Below are 22,239 nucleotides of genomic sequence, written 5' to 3'. Positions count from 1 at the left end.
CTTGTACTTTAAAGACCCTCGGAAATATGGCCTAGTTCAGAGGGGCATTACAACAGCAGGCAGAAGTCCTGCCCCACTGAGTGATGATGTGCCCCAATCGGTGGAGGAGGGTGTGCGGAAAGTCCAGTCCATCATGCGTTGCCGAGGTTATCTTTAACAAGTGCAATTCTTTGTGTGTTTCAGGTCCAGGTATTGCATTTGTAGTGTATCCCGAGGCTTTGACCAGGCTTCCTTTATCTCCGTTCTGGGCTATAATTTTCTTTTTGATGCTCCTAACACTCGGACTGGACACGATGGTAAGTCACACAGCCCACACACGACTGAGCTGCGGTCATTTCATTTACTCAAGCTGTGCACGAATTGTTGTTTTGTTCTCTCTGAGTCTAGGGTCAGGTGTTAAGTGAAGACAGCATCAAACACATGAAATTCACTAACACCCTGCTCATAGAGCACCATTTAGACAAGTTATTTCCATCCTATTTTTTCCTCTTTACTAATTCATTTGCATTTTGGGGTGGGGTTTTTTCCATGCTCATACACATCAAGATGAGGGGTGCCAGTGCCCTCTAATGCATCCCTGCCACCCTTCTATTTCGCTCACCAACCATTCTTGTGGCCTTTCTGAATGAAATTTCCAATTAATGTCAAGGTCTGGGCAATTTGTGCCGCAGTGTTATAACCTCTGGAAACTCACATCACTCAAACCCATTTGACTTGGGGATACTTACAGGCAAGAAGCTTCAGAATAAATTCACCAAACGCAACAGTTCCAGCGAGGAGCCATCTTTGAAGGGAGTGTGAATTGGAGATTCTTTGACTCATGCTCCCGTCAAACACGGCCTCCTACTGGGAGTGCTGGATCAGTAAATTTACCATTTTGATCTCAGCAGTTTGGTCTGCATTTAAATTCAGGTCCTAGAGATGAAGGGGCACTGTTTTGATCCATTGCACCACCAGTTGTATTAATATGGAACTATAATATATAATTAATACAATATAATTAATATAATATAATTAAAACAATACATAATTTATATAATATAGCATATTAGTAGTCACCTAATCAATTAAAAAAATAAATGAAGAGCACATTTAAATTACTAGTAAATTTCCAGTCAATGCCAAATTCTGAGCAATTTGTAGTATGGCCTTAAAACTATTAGAAACTTGTGACATTGCTGATGGAGCATACTTGGACCTGGAATGTGGTTTACTGTCTAACTGTGACAATGGCTCACCCATTGCTGCAATACAGCAGGCTTACTGACGGACTGTGTCACGTTACTGAGTTAAGGTAAAAATATTATCTAACTTACTGACACTGAAAGGTACAGGCCTAACAGATTTATTCGTTACAACGCACCTACTGACATGAATCAGTCATTCATGAAAGAAAGACTTATGAAATAATACTGAGCTGCCTGCGGGTGGCGCTGTCCAGGGAGAGTATAAATACTCGGGCACGGGCCCAGCTTGCGCAGGACATTCTTAACAGGAACTAGTGAAGGACACAACTAGGCCTCCATGTTGTAAAACAGTTGATTAAAGCTTTGTTTCACGCTTAGACCAAGTGCCTAGTAGTTTTCTTACGTCATCTATCACTTTACAAAATTTGTTTAAGGCGCAAGTAACTTTGTTCTTCTCTCCTCATCACCACATATTTCCAGTTATCTATTGTATTTTTTTTTTGTTCTAGCTCAACAACAACTTGCTTTTATATAAGAGCCTTTAACGTAGTAAAACTTCTCAAGAAGCTTCACAGCAGCGTAATCAGGCACTGAGTCAAAGAAAGAGATATTCCAGAAGTTTGTAGAAGACAAAATGGGGGTAATTTTAACTTAACCCGCCCGGTGGGGACGAGGCGGTTTCGGGTCAGAAACCTGTTTTACAACCCGCCAGATTTTACGCTCCACTGAAGTCAATGAAGCGTAAAATCGGACAGTGTGTTAAACAGGACTCCGCCCCAAAATTGACCCCTTCCCGCTAGACCAGTTAGGATAACATTGTCCCCCAATATCATTTATAATCATATAAATAACTAAGAAAAATAAGGAAGGCTTTGGAGAGGGAGGAGAAGAATAACTAAATAATTATAATGGTTCTGTAGTTCTTGCTGAAGATGTTATTGGTGTAGTGCTGTCCAGCGAGGGCTCCAGCATTGGAACAGCTGTGCATGTGCTGTGGTCCAGGGCTGGCTGGCTGACTGACTCCACTTACACCGTCCACACTTACCACAGGCAGCCACCTCTGTCGGACCAATAGTGCTAACCAAACCATTTAATTAACAGAAATAAAAACAGAAAATGCTGGAAATACTCAGCAGAATTTAATTAACCGGCAGCACTTTCAGTAAAAACGTAATCATCAGATTTGACACCATTTACTTTGAATGCCTTATGGTCAACATTCTGCAGCCGAGTTCAGGCCCTACCCACATGGATGAGGTGACAGTCTCCTTCCTCTAATGTGTATCGAAGGTCTAAAGGGGAGTTAGCACATTTATAATCACGGTTCAATGTTAACAAAGGGAAAAGTGCTGGTAATCAAAAACAAAAACCCAGAAAATGCTGGAAACACTCAGCTGCTCAGCAACATACTACAGTACCATTCATCAGTAATATCTGCCTGTTGGGACAAAGAGTCCACACTGGAGACATCAACTCCTCTCTTCTCTCTACAGAGGCTGCCTGATCTGCTCAAGTGTTTCCGGTATTTTGTGTGTTTTTGTTCCAGTTCTCAATGTTGCCCTCATCACAAAAGCGGAGTTCGAACTGCATATACAGTATAAAGAAAGAAAAAAGCAAGAACTTGCATTTATATAGCGCCTTTCATGACCTCAGGATGTCCCAAAGCGCTTTACAGCCAGTGAAGTACTTTTGAAGTGCTGTAATGTAAGGGGAAAAAATGACAAAGACAGGAGTAGATTTTCAGTGGGCCGCCTGGGTGCAAACTTGGCATTGGGCATCGACTGCCCGCTACAGTAACCGCCCACCTTTCATTTCCACTGCTTTCAATGGGCAGTTTCTACAACATCAGCTGATCTGCAATGCAGGTTTACACCTGGGCAGCAATCTACTTCACACTACCTTCTAGTTTTACTTCAAACATTAAAAATGTCACCTTCTAAGATTATGGTCTAAACAAGTGTTGTCTTTACACGTTCAGTATTATGAGTACAGGCGCATTGCTAGATTTGAATAGCTCTCAACAGGAAAAAAAGGTCCAACAGTGAGTAACAGTAAAGGTCAGTATTTTACAATTATTGCTATAACATATCTATTTTTTTCCAATTAAATCCAAGTTTGCAACCATTGAGACCATCGTGACTTCAGTCGTGGATGAATTCCCTGGATACCTGCGGCCTAAGAAGCCACTGTTCACATTAGCCTGCTGTACGGTTTTCTTCTTCATGGGTATTCCCATGGTAACCCAGGTAAGATAGCGTTCCAGTTTAAGTGAATAATAATGTTTACACCAAATGCTTTCAGCAGCGAGAAATTCCTCCATTTGTTGCTTTTGAGTACAGAAAGATGTGAAAACATTTTGCGAGGTCAGGGAAGGGCCGCATGTCACCACGCTCTCCTTGCCCATCCTGGGCGCCACCACACTCCTCACCCTCTTAAAGCAAGCCTTACACTACTGAGCCTTCACACTACACTCTGGGTAAGGGTGCCTACAACTCCCATAACACACACCGACTGCCTTGTACAAGCTCAGAACACTTTCCTCCACTCTAGCATCCTAACACCCTCGCATCTCTCACTTCACCTCTCAAATCACAATTGCCACACACTCCTTAACTGGCAGCCTTATCCTCACACACACAACCTTTCACCCCCCCTAGCTTGCATGCAATCAAAGAGATGTTTTGAAATGCACTGGGACTTGTCTCATGATTTGTTAGGTATGAACATTACAGTAAGTCAAGAAACAGACCATTCAGTAGGCCCGGGACATCTTCACACAGGCGAGGATTCCTGGCAAGGGGCTGCTGGGCCAGAGAGATGGGCTTCGGTGTCAGCTGGTAGAGGGTGTAGAAGAAACCATGGTGGAGGTGCTGCCACTGCAGTCAATCAGTTGATGATGGCAACCTGCAGAATCTACCCTCTGATGCTCCTTTGCAGAGACAAGCGAGGACACAGCCTGGTTTGCATCATGAACTGGACATCCTGGGGATAAAACCCCTTCTTATTCACATGCATCAGCGGATGCTCAGTTGGCACCTTCAGTGCCTACCACCGTGGCAGCCTGCACCCTCAGGCATCTGGCTATCCTGAAAAGTAGAGCTGGGCCGTTCAGGGGTGATGTCGGGAAGCACTTCTTCACACATTGAATAATGGCAATCTGGAACTCTCTTCCCCCAAAAGCTGTTGAGACGAAGTCAATTGAAAAATTAAAAACTGAAATCGATAGATTTTTGTCAGGTAAGGGTATTAAGGGATATGGAGCAAAACACGGGTAAATGGAGTTATGGTACAGATCAGCCATGATCTGATTGAATGGCGGAACAAGCTCAAGGGGCCGAATGGCCTACTCCTGTTCCTATGTTCCTATCCTGAAGACGTCCCTGGTTCTATGCCTCCGCTGGCTGAGGGTGATGTGCAGAAGTGGATGAATTTAGCTGTTCAATGAAAGAGAGTACCCGTCACCTGCCCGATGCACGCCCACACCGCGATCCCTGGTTAATGATACCCCGTGGCAGCCCGAGCTATAAAAGTTGAGGGCAGTTGTCACTTTAATTGCCAAGAACTGAACGGTGGTGGCAGTGAAGTGACTTCTGCAAATCACGGCGTTGAAGTTGGCAGCGATGCCCAATGGAACCCTTGGCGAGGTGCAGCCGTTGGATGCACGGCTCCTTGTACAGGTCCTCGTGGAATCAGAGCAGGCTGCACGTGCAGGGTCGTACCTGGTGGGTTGCAGTCCTCTCCTATACCATGCTGCTTGATTTCCTGGCCTTGACATGCTGCTGCTGCATCTATACAAATTACCCCGCAAGCTTTGTACTGTTAAAAAAATCGAGAAAACTTGCATTAAGCGCAATAATGCTGTAAATGCACCCAAATGCGCCAAAATGGAAATGTTTTTGATCTTTTTAGCACACTAATGGCATAACAACAGTGCAAATCCTGAATATGGAGAGGAAATTGAAGGTCCTTATTACATGTTTGTGAAGAATGTTGAAATATAACAACTATAACGACAGTGAATCCCCTTGTTCAATGAACATGATACAACGGTTGATGCTTGTTCATATGAGGGAATGGGCTTTATGGGCAAAATAGCCCCTTTTCTTTACAGACTTCCTTACATTTTAAGAACTATAGGGAAGAATTGTTCTGCTTACAGTGTCACTATACATTAACAACCGAGCACTGCTTTTCCTTATATTGTTCAGGATTCAGACATATCTGTACAAGCACTCATATTCTGATTGATTACTGACTATTTTTAAGCTGACTGAATACACGGGTAAGGATGAATACAAACAAACTTGGGTGTTGATGCTTATACTTCCAGCCCGTCTTCCTATAGTTAAAAGGCTTTACCACCCAGTGATAACATGTTCTTATCTGAGGGACCTAAATGTCTAGTAAGTCTAAATGTTAGCGATTGTGCGAAAAGTCGAACCCCAGTCTCTAGTTCTGATATTCACTGAAATTTACGATGTAAATGTTACGATGGATGAAAATCCCAAATGTTTGCTGGCAGTAGGCTCAAGGATCAGCAGTCACGATGATCAAAAGATGCTTTTCTATTGCACTCTCTGAAATTAAAAGAAGGGAACAAGGAGCTAAGATCAAAAAGGAGCTGTGTATTTGTGTGCGCACTGTAATGGGGAACTGAGGCTGGGTCTCCTTGTGTCTCGCCTTATTCCTTAATTCCAAAGGATGGTCTATGTGCAAGTGCGCTGCGATTTAGCCTGGTTCCTCCCCTTCATTTTACCGCAGTTGTTTTGAAGTGATTTTTTTTTGACAAGGAAATGGTGGATGGTTTCCAAAAAACTTGCATGGATTAATTTTAACACTGTAGCTAAACATTTGCACAATCCAAAATGTTTCCTGATTTATTTTGTGATATTAGAGTGGGATCTACATGCTGCAGCTGGTAGACACATACGCAGCCTCCTATTCCCTCGTCATCATTGCAATATGCGAACTAGTTGGGGTTTCATACATATACGGTAAGACCAATCTATTTAATTGAGTCTTATTTTTGCGGTTCCTGCGAAACCATTAAGTATACCGGATCAATATTTTGTGACATCCATATCACTGTTTGTATAAATCCTTTGACACAAAGATAATTGAATTGAACATAATTCCATAATGCAAAGTCAATTCAGCATTTTGCTCAGTTTTCCCTTTTGCCAGCATGAGTGACATATCCCGTGCTAGCTAATTAGTTACTTTGATAACTTTTTCAGTCATATCATGGAAGAACTCTACCATTAAAAAGCCAGCTAATGACACATTGCCCCAGTTAATGCCTGCTTTGCTGTTTAACATTATAATTACAATAAACCAACCCACACACTTTCACATAATCCTCTATCTCAGACAAAGCAGTTATGACTTTTGACAACTGATTGCTAGAATCATGTTGTGCATAATGTAATGGTTGTGGTGAATTAGTACACTGCTTTGCTCATGCTCTGAGTTGTAGTTGAGAAAATGTTTCCATGTGTGTTAACTTGCCTCGATGGTTGTACACTCACCTCTGAGTCAGGAGGACATGGGTTCAAGCTCCCACTTCAGGGACTAGAGCACATAATACAGGCTGATACTTCAGTGCAGTATTGAAGAAAGGAGTTGAATTAGAATCATAGAATGGTTGCAGCACGGAAGAAGGCCATTCGGCCCGTCGAGCCCGTGCCAGCTCTCTGCAAGAGCACCTCAGCTAGTCCCACTTGCCTGCCCTTTCCCCGTAGCCCTGCAAATTTTTTTCCTTCAGTTATCCAATTCCCTTTTGAAAGATAAGATTGAGTCTCCCTCCACCACCCTTTCAGGCAGTGCATTTCAGATCTTAACCACTCGCTGCGTAAAGAAGTTTTTTCTTACTTCGCCTTTGCTTCTTTTGCCAATCACCTTGAATCTGTGTCCTCTGGTTCTCGACCCTTCTGCCAATGGGAACAGTTTCTCTCTATCTACTCTGTCCAGACCCCTCATTGAACTGAAGACCTGTTTAGGTGGACATAAAAGATTCCCACGGCAGTGTGTGAAGAAAAGCAGATTTGTTGTCCTGGTCAAACAGTTAACCTATTACAACACCACCAAAATAGATTAACTGGCCATTTATCCCATTTGCTGTTTGTGGGACCTTGCTGTTGGCAGATTGGTGCTGAGCTTGCCTACGTAACAATAGTGACTACACTTGAAAAGTACTTCAGTGACTGTGAAGCACTTTGAGACGTCCAGAGGACGTGAAAGGCACTATCTAAATGAAATTTCTTTCCTATTTGTTCAACATTGGCCCAGAAATTAGGTTCGGGGCTTGCCGCGCGTGCAAGCTCCCGATGTGCACTTACCCGGCGCGCTGACATTTCAATCCTGGCCCGCATTGCATTTCCTGTCACTGGCCCGCTTCAGGTCCTGTGCATGCGTGACCCAGCGGCGTACTTAGTGCGATGAGCCGGCTGGGATCACGTGAGCACTGGGCAGCCAATGGGAGGTTGCAAAAGTTCATTCATGAGTTTGATAGTAAGAACTGTCAAACTCATGAAAACTCCTGGCCCCAAAACAGTACTTAAACTTGAAAGAAAATTTAAAAAAACATCGCACTACTTAAATGAACTATAAATAACTGTAAAAAACTATTTAAACAATAATTTTAAATTTTGAAAAAAATTATTATATAAAAAATTGAGGCTAAAAATACACTTACCTTACTGTAAAGTCTTCAAAAATAATGAACCTGTGGAAATTTTTTGTAATTTTACTTAATAGACCACTTACTTGTTAAAAGTAAGTACTTACGGCTGCTTTTTTCACGTGTAAAAACTGGAGTCGTTTCCCCACGGGCAACTCTTCAAAAAAAAGGGAAGTTCAGCGCGCACGCGCTACCTGAAACCTCACACGCGTTCCGCCTCTTAACCCCTTGGGTCAGAGGAGAGGAAATGCCGGTTTTCCCCGCATGCGCTGTGCATGCTGAAAACCGGCAATTCCTCCGGGCCCATGTGTGAGTACCCCGTCTGTACTCATGCGTTGGGACAGGAATTACTGGCCCATTATATTAATCTTAAAAATATTTGCAATGTTAACACGCTGTTATGAGTTAAACAAAGTGAGGTGCAAGGGTGTGGAAAGGGAATACTATAACACATCGCCTCGATTTTTAACTCGGGCCGGGAATTGAGGGGTGGCAAAACAACTGGCTCCCGGGCCTCATTAGCACCCGTTCAAAGCTGGTGAGAATGATGTCATTACCGGTGGTGGGAGTCAAAATTGATGGGGGGAGAGAGGCCGTAGCCAATGGCCCACTGAAATGATCCCCAGCAAGGTAACTAAGGCATGGGGGTGGGGGTGAAATTGGGAAAGTCCACGACTGGGGGAGGGGAGAAGCCTGGAGTAGGACAGGCCCAAGCTCTCCTTGTGAGGATCAGGAAGAGCACTCCTGCTCCTCCTGGCCTGCAAGGCACCTCTAAATAATTTTTTTTAAAGGTTAAACTCACCTGCGCCTCCTGTGGAAAGGACCCTGGCTACCGCCCGCTTTTGCTGACGGGTTGGAGACCATGCAGCACTTGGTTGGGCCCGTGGTTAAAATGGCGTGCACACCCCGATGACTTTATCAGAACGCGACTTTTGACATTTAAATTAGACCCAGCTCCTTTAGGGCTAATTAAAATGGTTGTGGGGGAGGAGGGATGGGCGGAAAGGCATCGGGAATGTGGCCCGATTCCCATCTGCCATCTTCATACCCCCCCACGCCGTTCATCTGCCCATTCGCACCATTTGCGCCTGGTGTACTCTTCTGGTTGGGTGGTTAACCAATTAGTCTGTAAATTAATAAAACTTTAAAGGAACCTTAACAAATTAAATTAAAATTTCATTGGCCGGGGTGATGATACACTCCAGTCCCCACGGTGGCCACCGGTTGCGGAAGGCCTCAAGCGTGCCAGCGGACACCACGTGCTCCATCTCCAGGGCCACCCGGGAGCGCCTGGTGTAGGCTGGGGGGAGGTTCAGATATTCCCTATCATTTCCAGCAGAATTAGCTGACAATTGGCCAAATACCTGTTTATTCAAAATTGGAAGTCAGTGAGACATGTCGCTGTCCACCACAGGGTGGCGATCTTTCTGCAAACATCGATCCTGAACCGCTAAAGCTGGAGAACAGGAAAAATACAGTGAAACTGCAACAAACTGACATTTACAACCAAGGCCTAGATACTTAAATCGTTTTTTTTTACAATCTATAATAACTTCACCCTACATATATGCAATATAAGTTATTTTTACAGACCTGACCACTGATATTTCACTGTAGCAAAAATAAAAATGAGTATGTGCAAATTCCACTCAGTATTCCTGCACTCTCAGCAAGGACCACTATCATTGTGAAAGCAATGGCCAAGATTGGGTCATGAAAGCATTTGAGCTTAGAGCAACTCTTCAAAAGGCAATGAGAAATGTACAGAATTGGAGCTCAATCCCGAACAGGCTGCTGAAAGATGAAGAGAAAAGCAATCATATCTGCAGCCCTGAACCAGTAATCTAAAGTAATCACATTAGCAGTGCACTAATCTGCCAACAGCAAAGTCCCACAAACAGTCCCTGAAAACACACGAATCTTGCTGTTCACACATTTAAATAGATGTTGCATCGATAGATGTTGGTCTGCCGCTGGATTCATTCCCCCCCCCGAGATAGAACTCACATCTGCAACACACACGGATTATGAGTTGTTTTACCACTTGTGTAATAAACCCAATAAGACATCACTCATGGAGCAGTGGCCTCCATTCCCTATATTAGAAATATAAGTACAGTCACATACCTACCGACAGAACAGGCCACGTTCCAGTTATACAGCATAAATAAACTAGCGCCTGCCTATAGCATTGAATAGGGAGAGCATCAAATTACACTGCCCCGTTCATAACATTATCCTGTCAGAAGGAAGTGAGGCTTGGCTGATCCATGCTTAAATGCACACACACAACTCTGATCACTGACCAGTGAAATGTTTTAATAATATATAAACGAGCAGACTGTCTTGTCAGTTCTTTTATGACATTTAAAAACACAAATGTACACCGGCGGACTGCCTGGCTTTTCTTTTTAGACCTCAGTTACAGAAGATAGGCACTGCAAGGAATTCAGGGCCACTGTGATGTCCTGGACTAGTTTTGATCGCCTAGATGGGTCGGAGAGGAATTTCCCAGATTCCCCCCCCCCCGTTTTTTTCTTCTTTTTTTTTCTTTTAAAAAAAAAGTTATCCTTCTTTTAAAAGACCAAGTAAATTAAAACAAATAAACAAACTGTAACTAAACCTCTAAGACTTTAAATAACCCTTAGCAAAATCAAATTAAAATTTGGTAATCCAATCCAACTATGCACTCCAGTCCCCGCGGCGCCCACCGGTCACGGAAGTGCTCGAGCGCGCCGGCGGACACCGCGTGCTCCATCTCCAGGGCCCCCCCCCCCGTTTTTCATCTCTCCCAGGAGATCACATGGTTTCAGGTGGGGTGGAGAGTGTATATATTGGGATACACAAGGTATTGCCATTGTGTGGGATAGGCTGGATGGACCAGAGGGCCTTTACCTGTCCGTCATTGTTCATACGCTCGTAGTTTCAGAGTTTTAAAAGTTGCCTCCACACTGGTTGGAATGATACTGCAGCAAGTACAATGGTGAAATGATGTGACGCTGCTCCTTGGAGGCGGTCTTGCACTTGACCCCAAATCCTAGATTGACTGCAGTTAGACTGCATTTTTGCACTGCTTTGAAGCTGCGAGAGCTTGACAGCAAACCAAAGTGGGCAGCGTAGCGACCCTATTTCAATGCATGTTAGTTGTTTGAATTTCATATAGATGGACAATTTTTGTCTAATTAAAGCTGTCCCCTTGTTCTGTTATCCCCCTGCCAAGCAGGAAGCAGTTCAGAGAGGCGGGAATACATGGAAAAGTAATGACTGGCAATTACTTTTCAAAGAATGTCAGCTAATATTGTATTTTTGTGCGAACAGGATTGAACCGATTTTGCGAAGATATCGAGATGATGATTGGATTTCAGCCTAGCTATTTCTGGAGAATTTGCTGGGCCTTTGTCACCCCTACAATTCTTACGGTATGTATCTTATCTTCTAATACTGCTATGTGTTTCATTAGCCAATGTCAACGCTAGACACTATGAAATAACTGCCGCCCTGTTGCACTCTTTGTATGCTGTATAGAAGTCTAAAATATATAGGAACCAAGGAATTGTTAGACAAGAATGACCAAGATCAATCTAATTTACCTTTGACCATCCTGGTAGTCGCATGATACAATGATAATGGAGTTGTTGACTAATCATAGCAATCAGTCTCTCTCAATTACTCTACAGCAGACCCAGACGTGATGCGAGGAAAACCCTAGTGGTGGAGAGCTTTGGGTCCAAAGTCACCTATTCCTCCCAAGCATGCTACACTGAGGGTTAGGGTTATTGGTCCATACTTTAGTGATGGTATAAGTAACATGTCTGACACTAGGCAATTTAGTTTTATTTTTCAGTATTTAGTACTCTGCATCTTCCCCTTTTAGGGCTTTAATGTTGTCTTCTATTATCATGCTTCCTTTTTCAATTTGGAAGGAGGCAACATTTCTACAACAACAAAACCTTGCATTGATATAGTGCCTTTAACTTAGTGAAATGTCCCAAAGTGCTTCACAGAAGCGTAATCAGACAAAAATTGACAACGAGCCAAAAAAAGGAGTTGGGACAGGTGACCAAACACTTGGTGAAAGAGGTACATTTTACACAGTGTCCTAAAGGAGGAGAGAGAGGTGAAGGGGTTTGAGGATGGCATTCCAGAGCTTAGGGCCTACATAGTCAGAACAGTGTGACATACCACCTTGTGTATGTTGAACCATAAGGCCACAATACCATCAAAAAGCTTTCAATGATGTCATGAGCCAACTGAATTGGTTTGAGCTGTAACAAACCCTGAGATTGTGTTACAACCTTTTGACATACTTCAACCAGCTGCTATTTTTGTATAATTTCCATCACGAGAGATGAGTTTTAGCAATGGAACACATCACACTGATCAGTCAGTATCCATGATTAATCTGAGACTATCTTTGTGATGTCATAATAAATGGCCTGATACCATTGTAGCTTCCCCTCATAGGGAAATATGTCCACCTTCAGTGTTTAAAATATCAAAGCTGTAAAGGTACTGGTTTACAAAAAGCACTCATTTATATTCAAGCCCCACTCCAGAGCCTTGAGCACATAATCTAGGCTGAAGTTTCAGTGCAGTACTGAGGGCATGTCAGAAATATCGTCTTTCAGATGAGATGTTAAACCAAGGCTCCACCAGCCATCTCAGGTGGACGTTAACAGATCCCACGGCACTATTCAAAGAAGAAAAAAGAGAGTTCTCCCGGTGATCTGGCTAACATTTATCCCTCAACCAACATCACTGAAATAGTTTAGCTGGTCATTTATCTCATTGCTGTTTGTGGGACCTTGCTGTGTGCAAATTGGCTGCTGTGATTGTTTATATTACATGTAACTGCAATTCATAAGTACTTCATTGGCTGTGAAGTGCTTTGGGATTTTTTAAAAATTTGTTTATGGGATGTGGGCGTCGCTGGCAAGGCCAGCATTTATTGCCCATCCCTAGTTGCCCTCGAGAAGGTGGTGGTGAGCTGCCTTCTTGAACTGCTGCAGTCAGTGTGGTGAAGGTACTCCCACAGTGCTGTTCAGGAGGGAGTTCCAGGATTTTGACCCAGTGACGATGAAGGATCGGCGATATACTTCCAAGTCAGGATGGTGTGTGACTTGGAGGGGAACTTGGAGGTGGTGGTGTTCCCATGCGCCTGCTGCCCTTGTCCTTCTAGGTAGAAGAGGTCATGGATTTGGGAGGTGCTGCCGAAGAAGCCTTGGCGAGTTGCTGCAGTGCATCTTGTAGATGGTACACACTGCAGCCACAGTACGCCGGTGGTGGAGGGAGTGAATGTTTAAGGTGGTGGATGGGGTGCCAATCAAGCTGGCTGCTTTGTCCTGTATGGTGTCCAGCTCCTTGAGTGTTGTTGGAGCTGCACTCATCCAGGCAAGTGGCGTGCAGTCCAGCACACTCCTTACTTGTGCCTTGTAGATGGTAGAAAGGCTTTGGGGAGTCAGGAGGTGAGACTTTCGCTGCAGAATACCGAGCCTCTGACCTGCCCTTGTTGCCACAGTATTTATGTGGCTGGTCCAAGGTCGTGAAAGGTGCTATATAATAATACAAATTCATTCTTTATTGGTGCAAATTGAATAGGTGCGGACATGATGGGCCGAATGGCCTCCTTCTGTGCCGTAAACTTCTATGATTCTAGGTGATGAGTAAGTGTATCACATACATTGAGGTTACTATCCCTAAATAGGCATTTCATACTTGTTCATTACACTCCTCTCTATACACAGTGTAAGACATTTTCTTATATCTATATAAACATTGATGTACTGCTGTATAGTCATGTGGTATATTTGATGCTGCCTGTGAACTGTGGTGTGGTGGAGTAGTATAAGTACATTATTTGTAGGGTAGGGGGGCGTTGAGGTCGGAAGTTTAGTGTTTCTCGTGAAGGATGAGCATGGAGGAGCCGGCTGGTCTTTTCCCAACTTTTATCTGTGTGTTTATAGCGTGGAGTTTCTGTTACCTATACATTTGTTGGCTTATAGGTATAATAATTAGGATGACTTGGATAGTTGATATATAGCACACTTTCTAAATCACAAACGTATTTATTTTATTTCATTTTCTAGTTCATCCTCTGCTTCAGCTTTTACCAGTGGGAACCCTTGACATACGAAAATTACAAATACCCGGCCTGGTCGATGGTGATGGGATGGTTAATGTTGGCCTGCTCTGTCATATGGATCCCGATCATGTTCGTGATTAAGATGCATCTGGCCCCTGGTAGCTTTATAGAGGTATGATGATCGGATCCGCATCTTGAATGTTGAGCTTCGTGCACGTAAATGAATGATTCTGTTGTAATGAACATTCCGTGAATGTTTTTTTTTCAACCCCCCCCTAAAATTGTGTTTTGTATTTTCAGAGGCTTAAGCTGGTGTGCAGCCCTCAACCCGACTGGGGTCCTTTCTTAACTCAGCACCGTGGAGAGCGCTACAAGAATATGACAGACCCCCTGGGAACCTCTTCTCTCGGACTCAAACTGCCCCCCAAAGACATGGAATTAGGATCTCAGTTCTAGTATTGCCTATCACTCTGCATAAATATATGGGCTTAACATATTTTCTTATGTGTACATTTCTTGTTTTTAACACACCTGTCCTCTCACATCATGATCTCATCTCTTTTAAGATCATTTTATTACTTATGTTTCCAATTCGCATTTCCCCGTTATACTGTCATTCCTTTTTCTCAGGTTTTGGCCGTTCACCTATATCTCTCCGCATTCTCGTTTTCCATTTCTTCCCTTCATTCTTTCGTTCCCTCGCTCGTTTCCATCTCCTCCTCCCCTCCCCTGTCGTCATATGATTCTAATCCGGAGTTCATTGGCTCTGACCATCCTTGTCATCTTTACTGTATCTTTCCATTTATCACTTACTCCAGTCTCTCTCTCCCCTTTATCCCATCTCTTACAGCTATCTTCCGATTCCAAGTTCCGCCCGCCCTTTTTTATTCACGCCCCTTTCCGCCCACTCACTGACACGCGTTTCTCCTACAAAACCTGTCCTGTGACTTGTGCCTAACAAGTAGTCTCCGTCTCAACGTCCTAGTTTCCCCATTTACTTCATCTGCAGCTAAAAAAAAGTAATTGTGTAATTCTACTTATTATATCCCCCAATACTGGAAGAAGTTGTAAAAGTAATGCATTGTATAGTCTTGCTGTTCTATTTCTTTTCAACTGAGGTTGGGGTTAATAAGATCACCAAGACAATTGTTAATTGTTCCCGCTCCCAATAATTGGCCAGACTGTATTTGCTCCATTCTAGGATGTAACCTCTAGCTCTTCATGCTTTTAAAAAGTAAGCAGTGTTCATATAGTGCGTACTAGTGATGTCACGTCCCTCTAAGTATCTTATGAAAATGTAGAGATGGTGAGCATAGCGTAGTTTAGCCAAAAAAAAAAACTTTCTTAAAAACAGTTTAGTCTGAAATTTACAGTGGTTGACTTCCGGGGATTTTTTGTCAATATTTCTGTCTATCTTCGTGTTAAGAGGGTCTCAGGTAAATTTTACGTTCAATTTTTTTTGGTTCCCTTTTTAGATATGACTAATCCTCGTCATATAAATGATGTCATTAATTTCCATGTAGTGTATAGATGTGCCTCAGTGTTGAAACCCATCAAAGCCCATTTATATATTTGTTTCCCCTGGCATTTGCTGCGGAAGCATTAGTTCTGATTTAACCAGTCACTGCATCCCGATATTTACCTTATGAAGTGATTTTAGCACCTTAAAGTTAATTGCAATACTTTCCCCCCAGTCCTTACAATCCTCCTATAAGCCATCTTCAGGCAGTGGTACCAAAGACAGATTGTTTCTGTGACAGCTGAGCGAAGGTTGTTGAAAGCTGCCGAAGTACATTTTTATTATTACGTTTGCACATTGTCTCTCAACACATCAGGTTAACCATTGGCCTTATTGATGTGTTCCAGTGTCAGAAATACAAGTATTTGATGAAACGTATATAGATTAACCTGTACTTTGCCATATATAAGTCACTTGTATGTAACATACGCGGTGTCTTCAGGCACTTTAAGTGGACCTATCTCTGTATAGGTTAATTCCTAATTACTTACGTAATGTCATGTATATTTATGTGCATTCTATATGGGGTACTGCTGCCTATGGATATAGATATGTACCTCAAATCAGGTCATTAGAATCATCGACTGATCACACACACACACACACAAACATACATCTAATTTAATGTGAGTGTCGCATCACCTATGCTCGATGGGTATCTTGCATATGTAATGTACATGATCCATTTAAAAGATTTTCATTCTTGAGGCCCTACCTCAGATTTTGTATCTATCTGTATAAATACGATTTAATGCATTATATATTTGCCTATATGATGTTCAAATTAGAGATTATCCTATAATGTAACTTTAAAGAAACTAAATAAATGTTCATGTTTTAAATGTCATATGTTGGCTGCTCAATACAGAAGCGGGGCGTTTGTTTTAAGAAGGGGCATGCCATATGCAATACACACTCTGCAACCCAATTGCAGTGTCATTCCAAGCACCCCTCCACGCTGTTTGCAACACCGTTACTTGATTATATTCACTGATGCATTTGGAACGACGCTTAGTATTAGCATACACGGGGAGGGGGAAATCACTGTATCGGGACGCGTTTATTCGCCCCAAGTGAGCCGAGACGGGTCCATCCTTTCTTGCGATGCGTCCTGATCGCAGAGGAGAGCTCGACTGCCCGATTGAGCCGAGGGAGGGGAGGGTGCCGCCAAATACAGAGGCAACGTGAAACGACAGAAGTCGACGGTCCGCCAAGATGCTGGACGCCTCGATCCGCAGGCTGAACATTTCACAAACGCCTGTCGGGTTAGATTTTTTTGGGTTGAAAACCGCTCGTGTGTCTTGAATCAGACTATCCGACACCCCTCTTTTTTCCATCGAGGGTGGACTGCTCCTGGGAGCAACATCCAGCGCTGGCCGAGCACAGAACTCACAGCTGCCTGAGCCGGATTGCCAAGTTTGTGCACGTTATTAAACAAAGTAAATAAGCTCGTCCTGCCGCAGAAATTTATTTTTTAACACACACACACTCCCCCCCCCCCCCCCCCCCCCAAAACAAAAATGCTGCAGAAGCAAATGGATATAATTCCGGTGATTTTAGCTTTCATCCTCTCCGCAAGACCAGGTAAGGTGGAAATTATTCTATTGCACAGATTGCAAGGGGAGGAATGCATTGACTTGCTGGACCCAGTACAGTTAAAGAGCTCGCTGCTTTTTTTTGGGGCGTTAAGTTGCTGTGTACGAAGGCACCGCCTTGTGGCTTTGGGACAGTGTAAAGGGGGCGATGGGACATGTGCACAATCTGTCTTTTTGAGATTTTTATGGTTTTCTGAAGAAGCTCAATTATTTTCAATCAAACGCGAGTTTATTGCACCCCGCCCAGAGGAATTCAATTATTTTGCACGGGTCAGTTGCTTGTAAGCTCAGTGGTGCTTGACTTGATTCTTTAAATGTGTTTGAAAACAAAGCTCTAATAATAACCCGACTGGAGGCTTGGTACACATCCAAAGCTCACGCTTTCCTCTCCTCCCGGGACCCTTATTATTTCGTCTATTAATTTTAGCCGGGTGGCTTGAAAGATTACCACCGTGTGCGCATGTGCTTTCACAACACGGTGCTTCCAATGCACGGCACCCGAGTCAGTGCTGAAATGTGAATTTAATTCAGCCCATGAGCGGTTCTATTGTTAAGTAAGATTAAAGTTCAGAAACTGTTTCTAATGTCGAGATTCACCATTGATCGGAGTCGAAGTCAATTTCACTCCTGTTAAGATTGGCATTCAGCTGGTAATTGATAGATCGATCTTAACAACTTAAAAAAAATCAACTTCATGCGAATTTGCAGCATCTCGATTTGTGAATCTGCTGCGGGAATGTTCATTAAAAAAAAGGATTTAAGCATGTGATTCATTCATTTAAACAAGCGTCCCGCGATGCAGCCTGCCTTCAGAAATACATATTGATCAGTGTTTCATCAATGGGGGAGAAAAGGAGTGTGGAACCTGAACAGCCCACTCCCAGTGTCAGATACCTGAGAACACACAGTACAGAGCTGGGTTATACACAGTGCAGCGCCGCTCTGGGTGTCTGTGTGACACCGGTTAACCGTTTGTGCTCACATTTCTGCCCCAGTTTGAACAGGATAAGGTTACGTTTTATTTGAGTGTGTGGTTTAATTGGGAAGTGTTAGGGATTGCAAAACGATGCCACAGCTCGGTGCATTCAAATGGAATGCATATTAAGCTCCAGGCTAACTCCTCCTTTTAAGTGTGCTGAAAGCTGCACCGACAATTTATTGCTAAAAGGAACGAGTGATTTCAACTGGTTGGCGGGGTGTAAGGAATGAACAAGGGAAACGGCCTGTTCAAATTTGTTGTGCATTCTGGATACACTTACAAACTGATACCGCCAGAAAATTGGACCTTTTACTCGTAGCTGATTGTGCTTTATTTAAACTTTACTCTTTGTAAGGATAAGGGGTAAGCCATTTAGGTCAGAGATGGGGAGGAATTTCTTCACCCAGAGAGTGGTGAACCTGTGGAATTCTCTACCACAGAAGGCAGTAGAGGCCAATTCATTAAATATATTCAAGAAGGAGTTAGATATATTTCTTAAGGCTAAAGGGATCAAGGGATATGGGGAGAAGGCAGGGACAGGGTACTGGATTTGGATGATCAGCCATGATCTCATTGAATGGCGGAGCAGGCTCGAGGGGCCGAATGGCCTACTCCTGCTCCTATCTTCTACGTTTCTATATAGTGCGGAGTATGCTGTAGTCGTTTTGTTAAGCCTGTCTTATCTCTGCAGTTTTAGGGTTTGGAATGGACCCTGACTTGCAAATTGATGTCACCACAGACCTGGACCTTGATAATACAACGACGGGAGTTGCTCAGGTACCGGGATTATATAATAACAGCAAAGCATATTTGTTTCAAGGTAAATTGGACAACGAAATCAATCATTTTCCTTCACCTCCTTAGTCTTATCACCACCATCCATACAGCTGTCTCTCTCTCTTTCTCCTCAGTCAGTACAAATAAACCTCTTCTAGCCAGTTTGCTCTGCTAGCAGCAGGTTAAGCAACGAAAGGGACACATGTGGCACGGATATTCAGACACAAACACAAACAGACACATCTCAGAAACAAAGAGGGAGTGGGCCATTAGTTTCCCAAGCACGTTGGTGGTCACGGATGGAACCTCTGTAATGAATGCTATCAAATTCGTCATATTTTATTCATGACTTTTGTGATGTTCCGCTGAAGCGAGCAAAAGGCAGCGAGTTTTATAAAAAAAAAAAAAAAAAAAAAATCAGCATTGTGGGAGAGAGTGAAGGATTACAGCGTGTGTGTGATTTAAAGAGTCATTGCGAACTTAACTAAAGGGTAAGAAAGTTGTTGAGCCTGGCCGTCGTCGTCTTTGGCCGCGTGGTCAGTAACCAATTGATTAATCGGCAACAGCAACAACCTGTATTTATATAGCGCCTTTAACTTAGTAAACATGCCAGGGCCTTCACAGGAGTGTTAGAAGACACAAAAATTGACACCGAGCCACATAAGGAGAAATTAGGGCAGGTGACCAAAAGCTTGGTCAAAGAGGTAGGTTTTAAGGAGCGTCTTAAAGGAGGAAAGAGAGGTAGAGGCAGACAGGTTTAGGTGGGGAATTCCAGAGCTTGGGGTCTAGGCAACAGAAGGCACGGCCACCGATGGTTGAGCGATTATAATCAGGGATGTTCAAGAGGGCAGAATTAGAGGAGCACAGATATCTCGGGGGTTGTGGGGCTGAAGGAGATTACAGAGATAGGGAGGGGCGAGGCCATGGAGGGATTTGAAAACAAGGATGAGAATTTTGAAATCGAGGCGCTGCTTAACGGGGGGTCAATGTAGGTCAGCGAGCACAGGGGTGATGGGTGACCGGGACTTGGTGCGGTTTAGGACATGGACAGCCAAGCTTTGGATGACCTCAAGTTTATGTAGGAGGCCAGCCAGGAGTGTGTTGGAATCGTCAAGTCTTGAGGTAACAAAGGCATGGATGAGGGTTTCAGCATGAATGCACAGGACTATTTAAAAAGGCTGGCAATGTCCCAGCAGTGCAGGGGCCTCACTCAGTTGGGTGTGCCTTGATTTATATAGTATGGGGAAACCATGAATGCCCTTTGAACCTGATGCATTTCAGTCTTTTGCATTGATTGAACTTCCCCAGGGTCTGAGGACAAGACACGAGGAGCTCATCACCTTTCAGCTAATTATAATATTCATCCAGCAGGCTTATTTTAATACAATAAGTTTGAAGACTGGAATATAAATCCCCTCTTTAATTTATCCGAACAGATCATCAATAATCTAGATTGGAGTTATTATTAGCAGCAGACATTAAGTGTGATTGAACAGGCGTCAAGGCCATCATTCATTTGAACCCGTGGTCTTTGCTCTGTTCTGTGTTGCTTTCACGTCAGAGTAAGCCATGCAAGCTCGAGAGAACAACAGAGAAAACTCACTTGTGACATTCCTGATCCCACGTGCTGAATATCTAAAATGTAATTGGCAATATGCTGTAAAGGACACCTACTCCTCAAAGGATTTAGTTCAGTCTTTTTCTTGTTCATCAACTTGCATTGACAGCACAGTAAACAGTCGATAGGTCCGAGTTTCGCAGTCATCTCTCCATCCTGACATAGATGAGAATCTGGCGTGCCGTCTTTAAGCAAGTGAATGGCAAGGCGCATAAAACAGTTCAAACTAAAGCCACTGCAAAAAGTTTGCCAAAGGCATTCTTGATTTCAAAATTGATTTTAATATTCGAGGTGGAACTATTAGTGAACAGACTTGCAGGCTTTGATGTGACAGCAACACAAGAAACGAAAACCAAAGCTTCCTGACAATCTTAATGAAAGATATAAATATTCCTCCATTGTGTATTTTGTGATGGCCTGAATTTCACTGCGAGAGCTGATTCATCGATTCATCTCATTCTCTGCACGTGTTTTATAGATTTATGCAAAAGTCTTTGAGCTTTACTACTCTAAATAGAGGTACAATATATTCACAAATGCGTCCGTCCATGCGGTTGTCTAACGAATAGACATAATGTATAACTTGTGTACAAAATAATGAAAAAGTAATACTGCAATGGTTGAGGCAACAAAAACACAGCTTTTCAAGGATGCACTATAGTCTCTTGATTCTAATTACATCCTCTTTATTGGCATACTTTCCAAATTGAGATGGTAAAATAAACAGAGAGTGAACTTTACTGGGTGATTTCTGAGGAGATCAGTAGTGTGGGATGTCAGGAATGGTATTGGAAGATTGTGTCATATGGCTTCTGTTGTGACTGATTGTGCTTGTTTTCCTCAGATGTGGAGAGACAAATACAGGCGGCTCCACACGTGGCCGAGAAAGTGATTCAGCTGCTTAGAAATAAAAGCGAGTTCACAATTGTAGCCACCATCCAACAAAAGAGTTTAACCTCTGGGGTCATCCTGTCCATCCATGAGTCTGATCTCAGGTAGAGTAATGTGCAGCGCACCCGGTGAATGAACGAATAATCATTTTTTACAAGCAAGCCTGCAACCTATTGGTTAACACTGTACAAGTTTCAGAAGTCTAATGGTATTCTTCACACGGGGTTTAACTTGGGGGCAAAGTGGGCTGTTGGAAATTTTTCCACGGTTTAAGCACCAAAGCAATTTGTTCGTCCTGGCTTAATCGAGGTAAGCCTTTTGACATCAGTATAACTCACTGGATTGGTTTCATGTCTTATTTAACCATGTGTATGGGTTTACCAAACACAGAATAGTGGGGTGCCTCTGGGAGGATTGCAAGGTGGTAATCCAAAGAAGGTTGCAGATGTTGCCATAAGCTGCACGAGTATAGCTCCAGCCATTTATCATTACCATCTAAGACTGGAATGCCACTGAAATTGTTCCCGCCTATTTTGTTTAATAATGATGTATCTACAGTTTGATTCAATTTTCTGTCTGTCAATTTTCTGCTGATGGATCCCCTGGTGGAATCACCTGATTGATATGGTGCTTTTTATATTCGGTGTTTCTATAGTTTGGGTTGCAGGATCGTGACATGTGTGAGCAGTCTCCCCACAGTTACACTGCTGAAGTGTGTCCCCCCACCCCCTTTATTCAGGTAGCAGCAGCTTGTATTTATATAGCGCCTATCACAACCAGTGTTCCCCGTAGGCTGCACTATGTTTTGCGTGGCCTGCCTCTTTCAGTGCGCGGTCCCTTTACATTTCTGCGCAGGTGCGGTATTTTCAGTGTAAAAGCTTGTGAGCGGCCTGCGGGAGACCTTGCAGACTA

The 22,239-nt window shown here is 43.3% G+C and overlaps 2 protein-coding genes across 2 annotated transcripts in view; both read left to right on the top strand.

Moving 5' to 3' along the window:
• The window catches only part of slc6a5 (solute carrier family 6 member 5), a 72,246-nt gene extending 55,274 nt beyond the window's left edge, over positions 1 to 16,972 (top strand). Inside the window, exons 10-15 of the mRNA XM_086008153.1 lie at positions 184 to 296; positions 3,302 to 3,433; positions 6,082 to 6,181; positions 11,185 to 11,285; positions 13,953 to 14,120; positions 14,249 to 16,972. Coding sequence (XP_085864279.1) covers positions 184 to 296; positions 3,302 to 3,433; positions 6,082 to 6,181; positions 11,185 to 11,285; positions 13,953 to 14,120; positions 14,249 to 14,404 — 770 coding nt within the window. The 3' untranslated portion in view covers positions 14,405 to 16,972. The remainder of the gene's footprint in view (positions 1 to 183; positions 297 to 3,301; positions 3,434 to 6,081; positions 6,182 to 11,184; positions 11,286 to 13,952; positions 14,121 to 14,248) is intronic.
• The window catches only part of LOC147107099 (protein kinase C-binding protein NELL1-like), a 974,256-nt gene continuing 968,988 nt past the window's right edge, over positions 16,972 to 22,239 (top strand). Inside the window, exons 1-3 of the mRNA XM_086008154.1 lie at positions 16,972 to 17,051; positions 18,733 to 18,861; positions 21,281 to 21,431. Of these exons, the coding sequence (XP_085864280.1) occupies positions 16,988 to 17,051; positions 18,733 to 18,861; positions 21,281 to 21,431 (344 nt within the window). The 5' untranslated portion in view covers positions 16,972 to 16,987. The remainder of the gene's footprint in view (positions 17,052 to 18,732; positions 18,862 to 21,280; positions 21,432 to 22,239) is intronic.

Source organism: Somniosus microcephalus, chromosome 15, assembly GCF_052327205.1.
Source record: "Somniosus microcephalus isolate GS21.2 chromosome 15, FLI_Smic_1.0, whole genome shotgun sequence".
Lineage (NCBI taxonomy): Eukaryota > Metazoa > Chordata > Chondrichthyes > Squaliformes > Somniosidae > Somniosus > Somniosus microcephalus.
The sequence above is the reverse complement of the archived record's forward strand: the minus strand, read 5'-3'. Positions and strand labels throughout refer to the sequence as shown.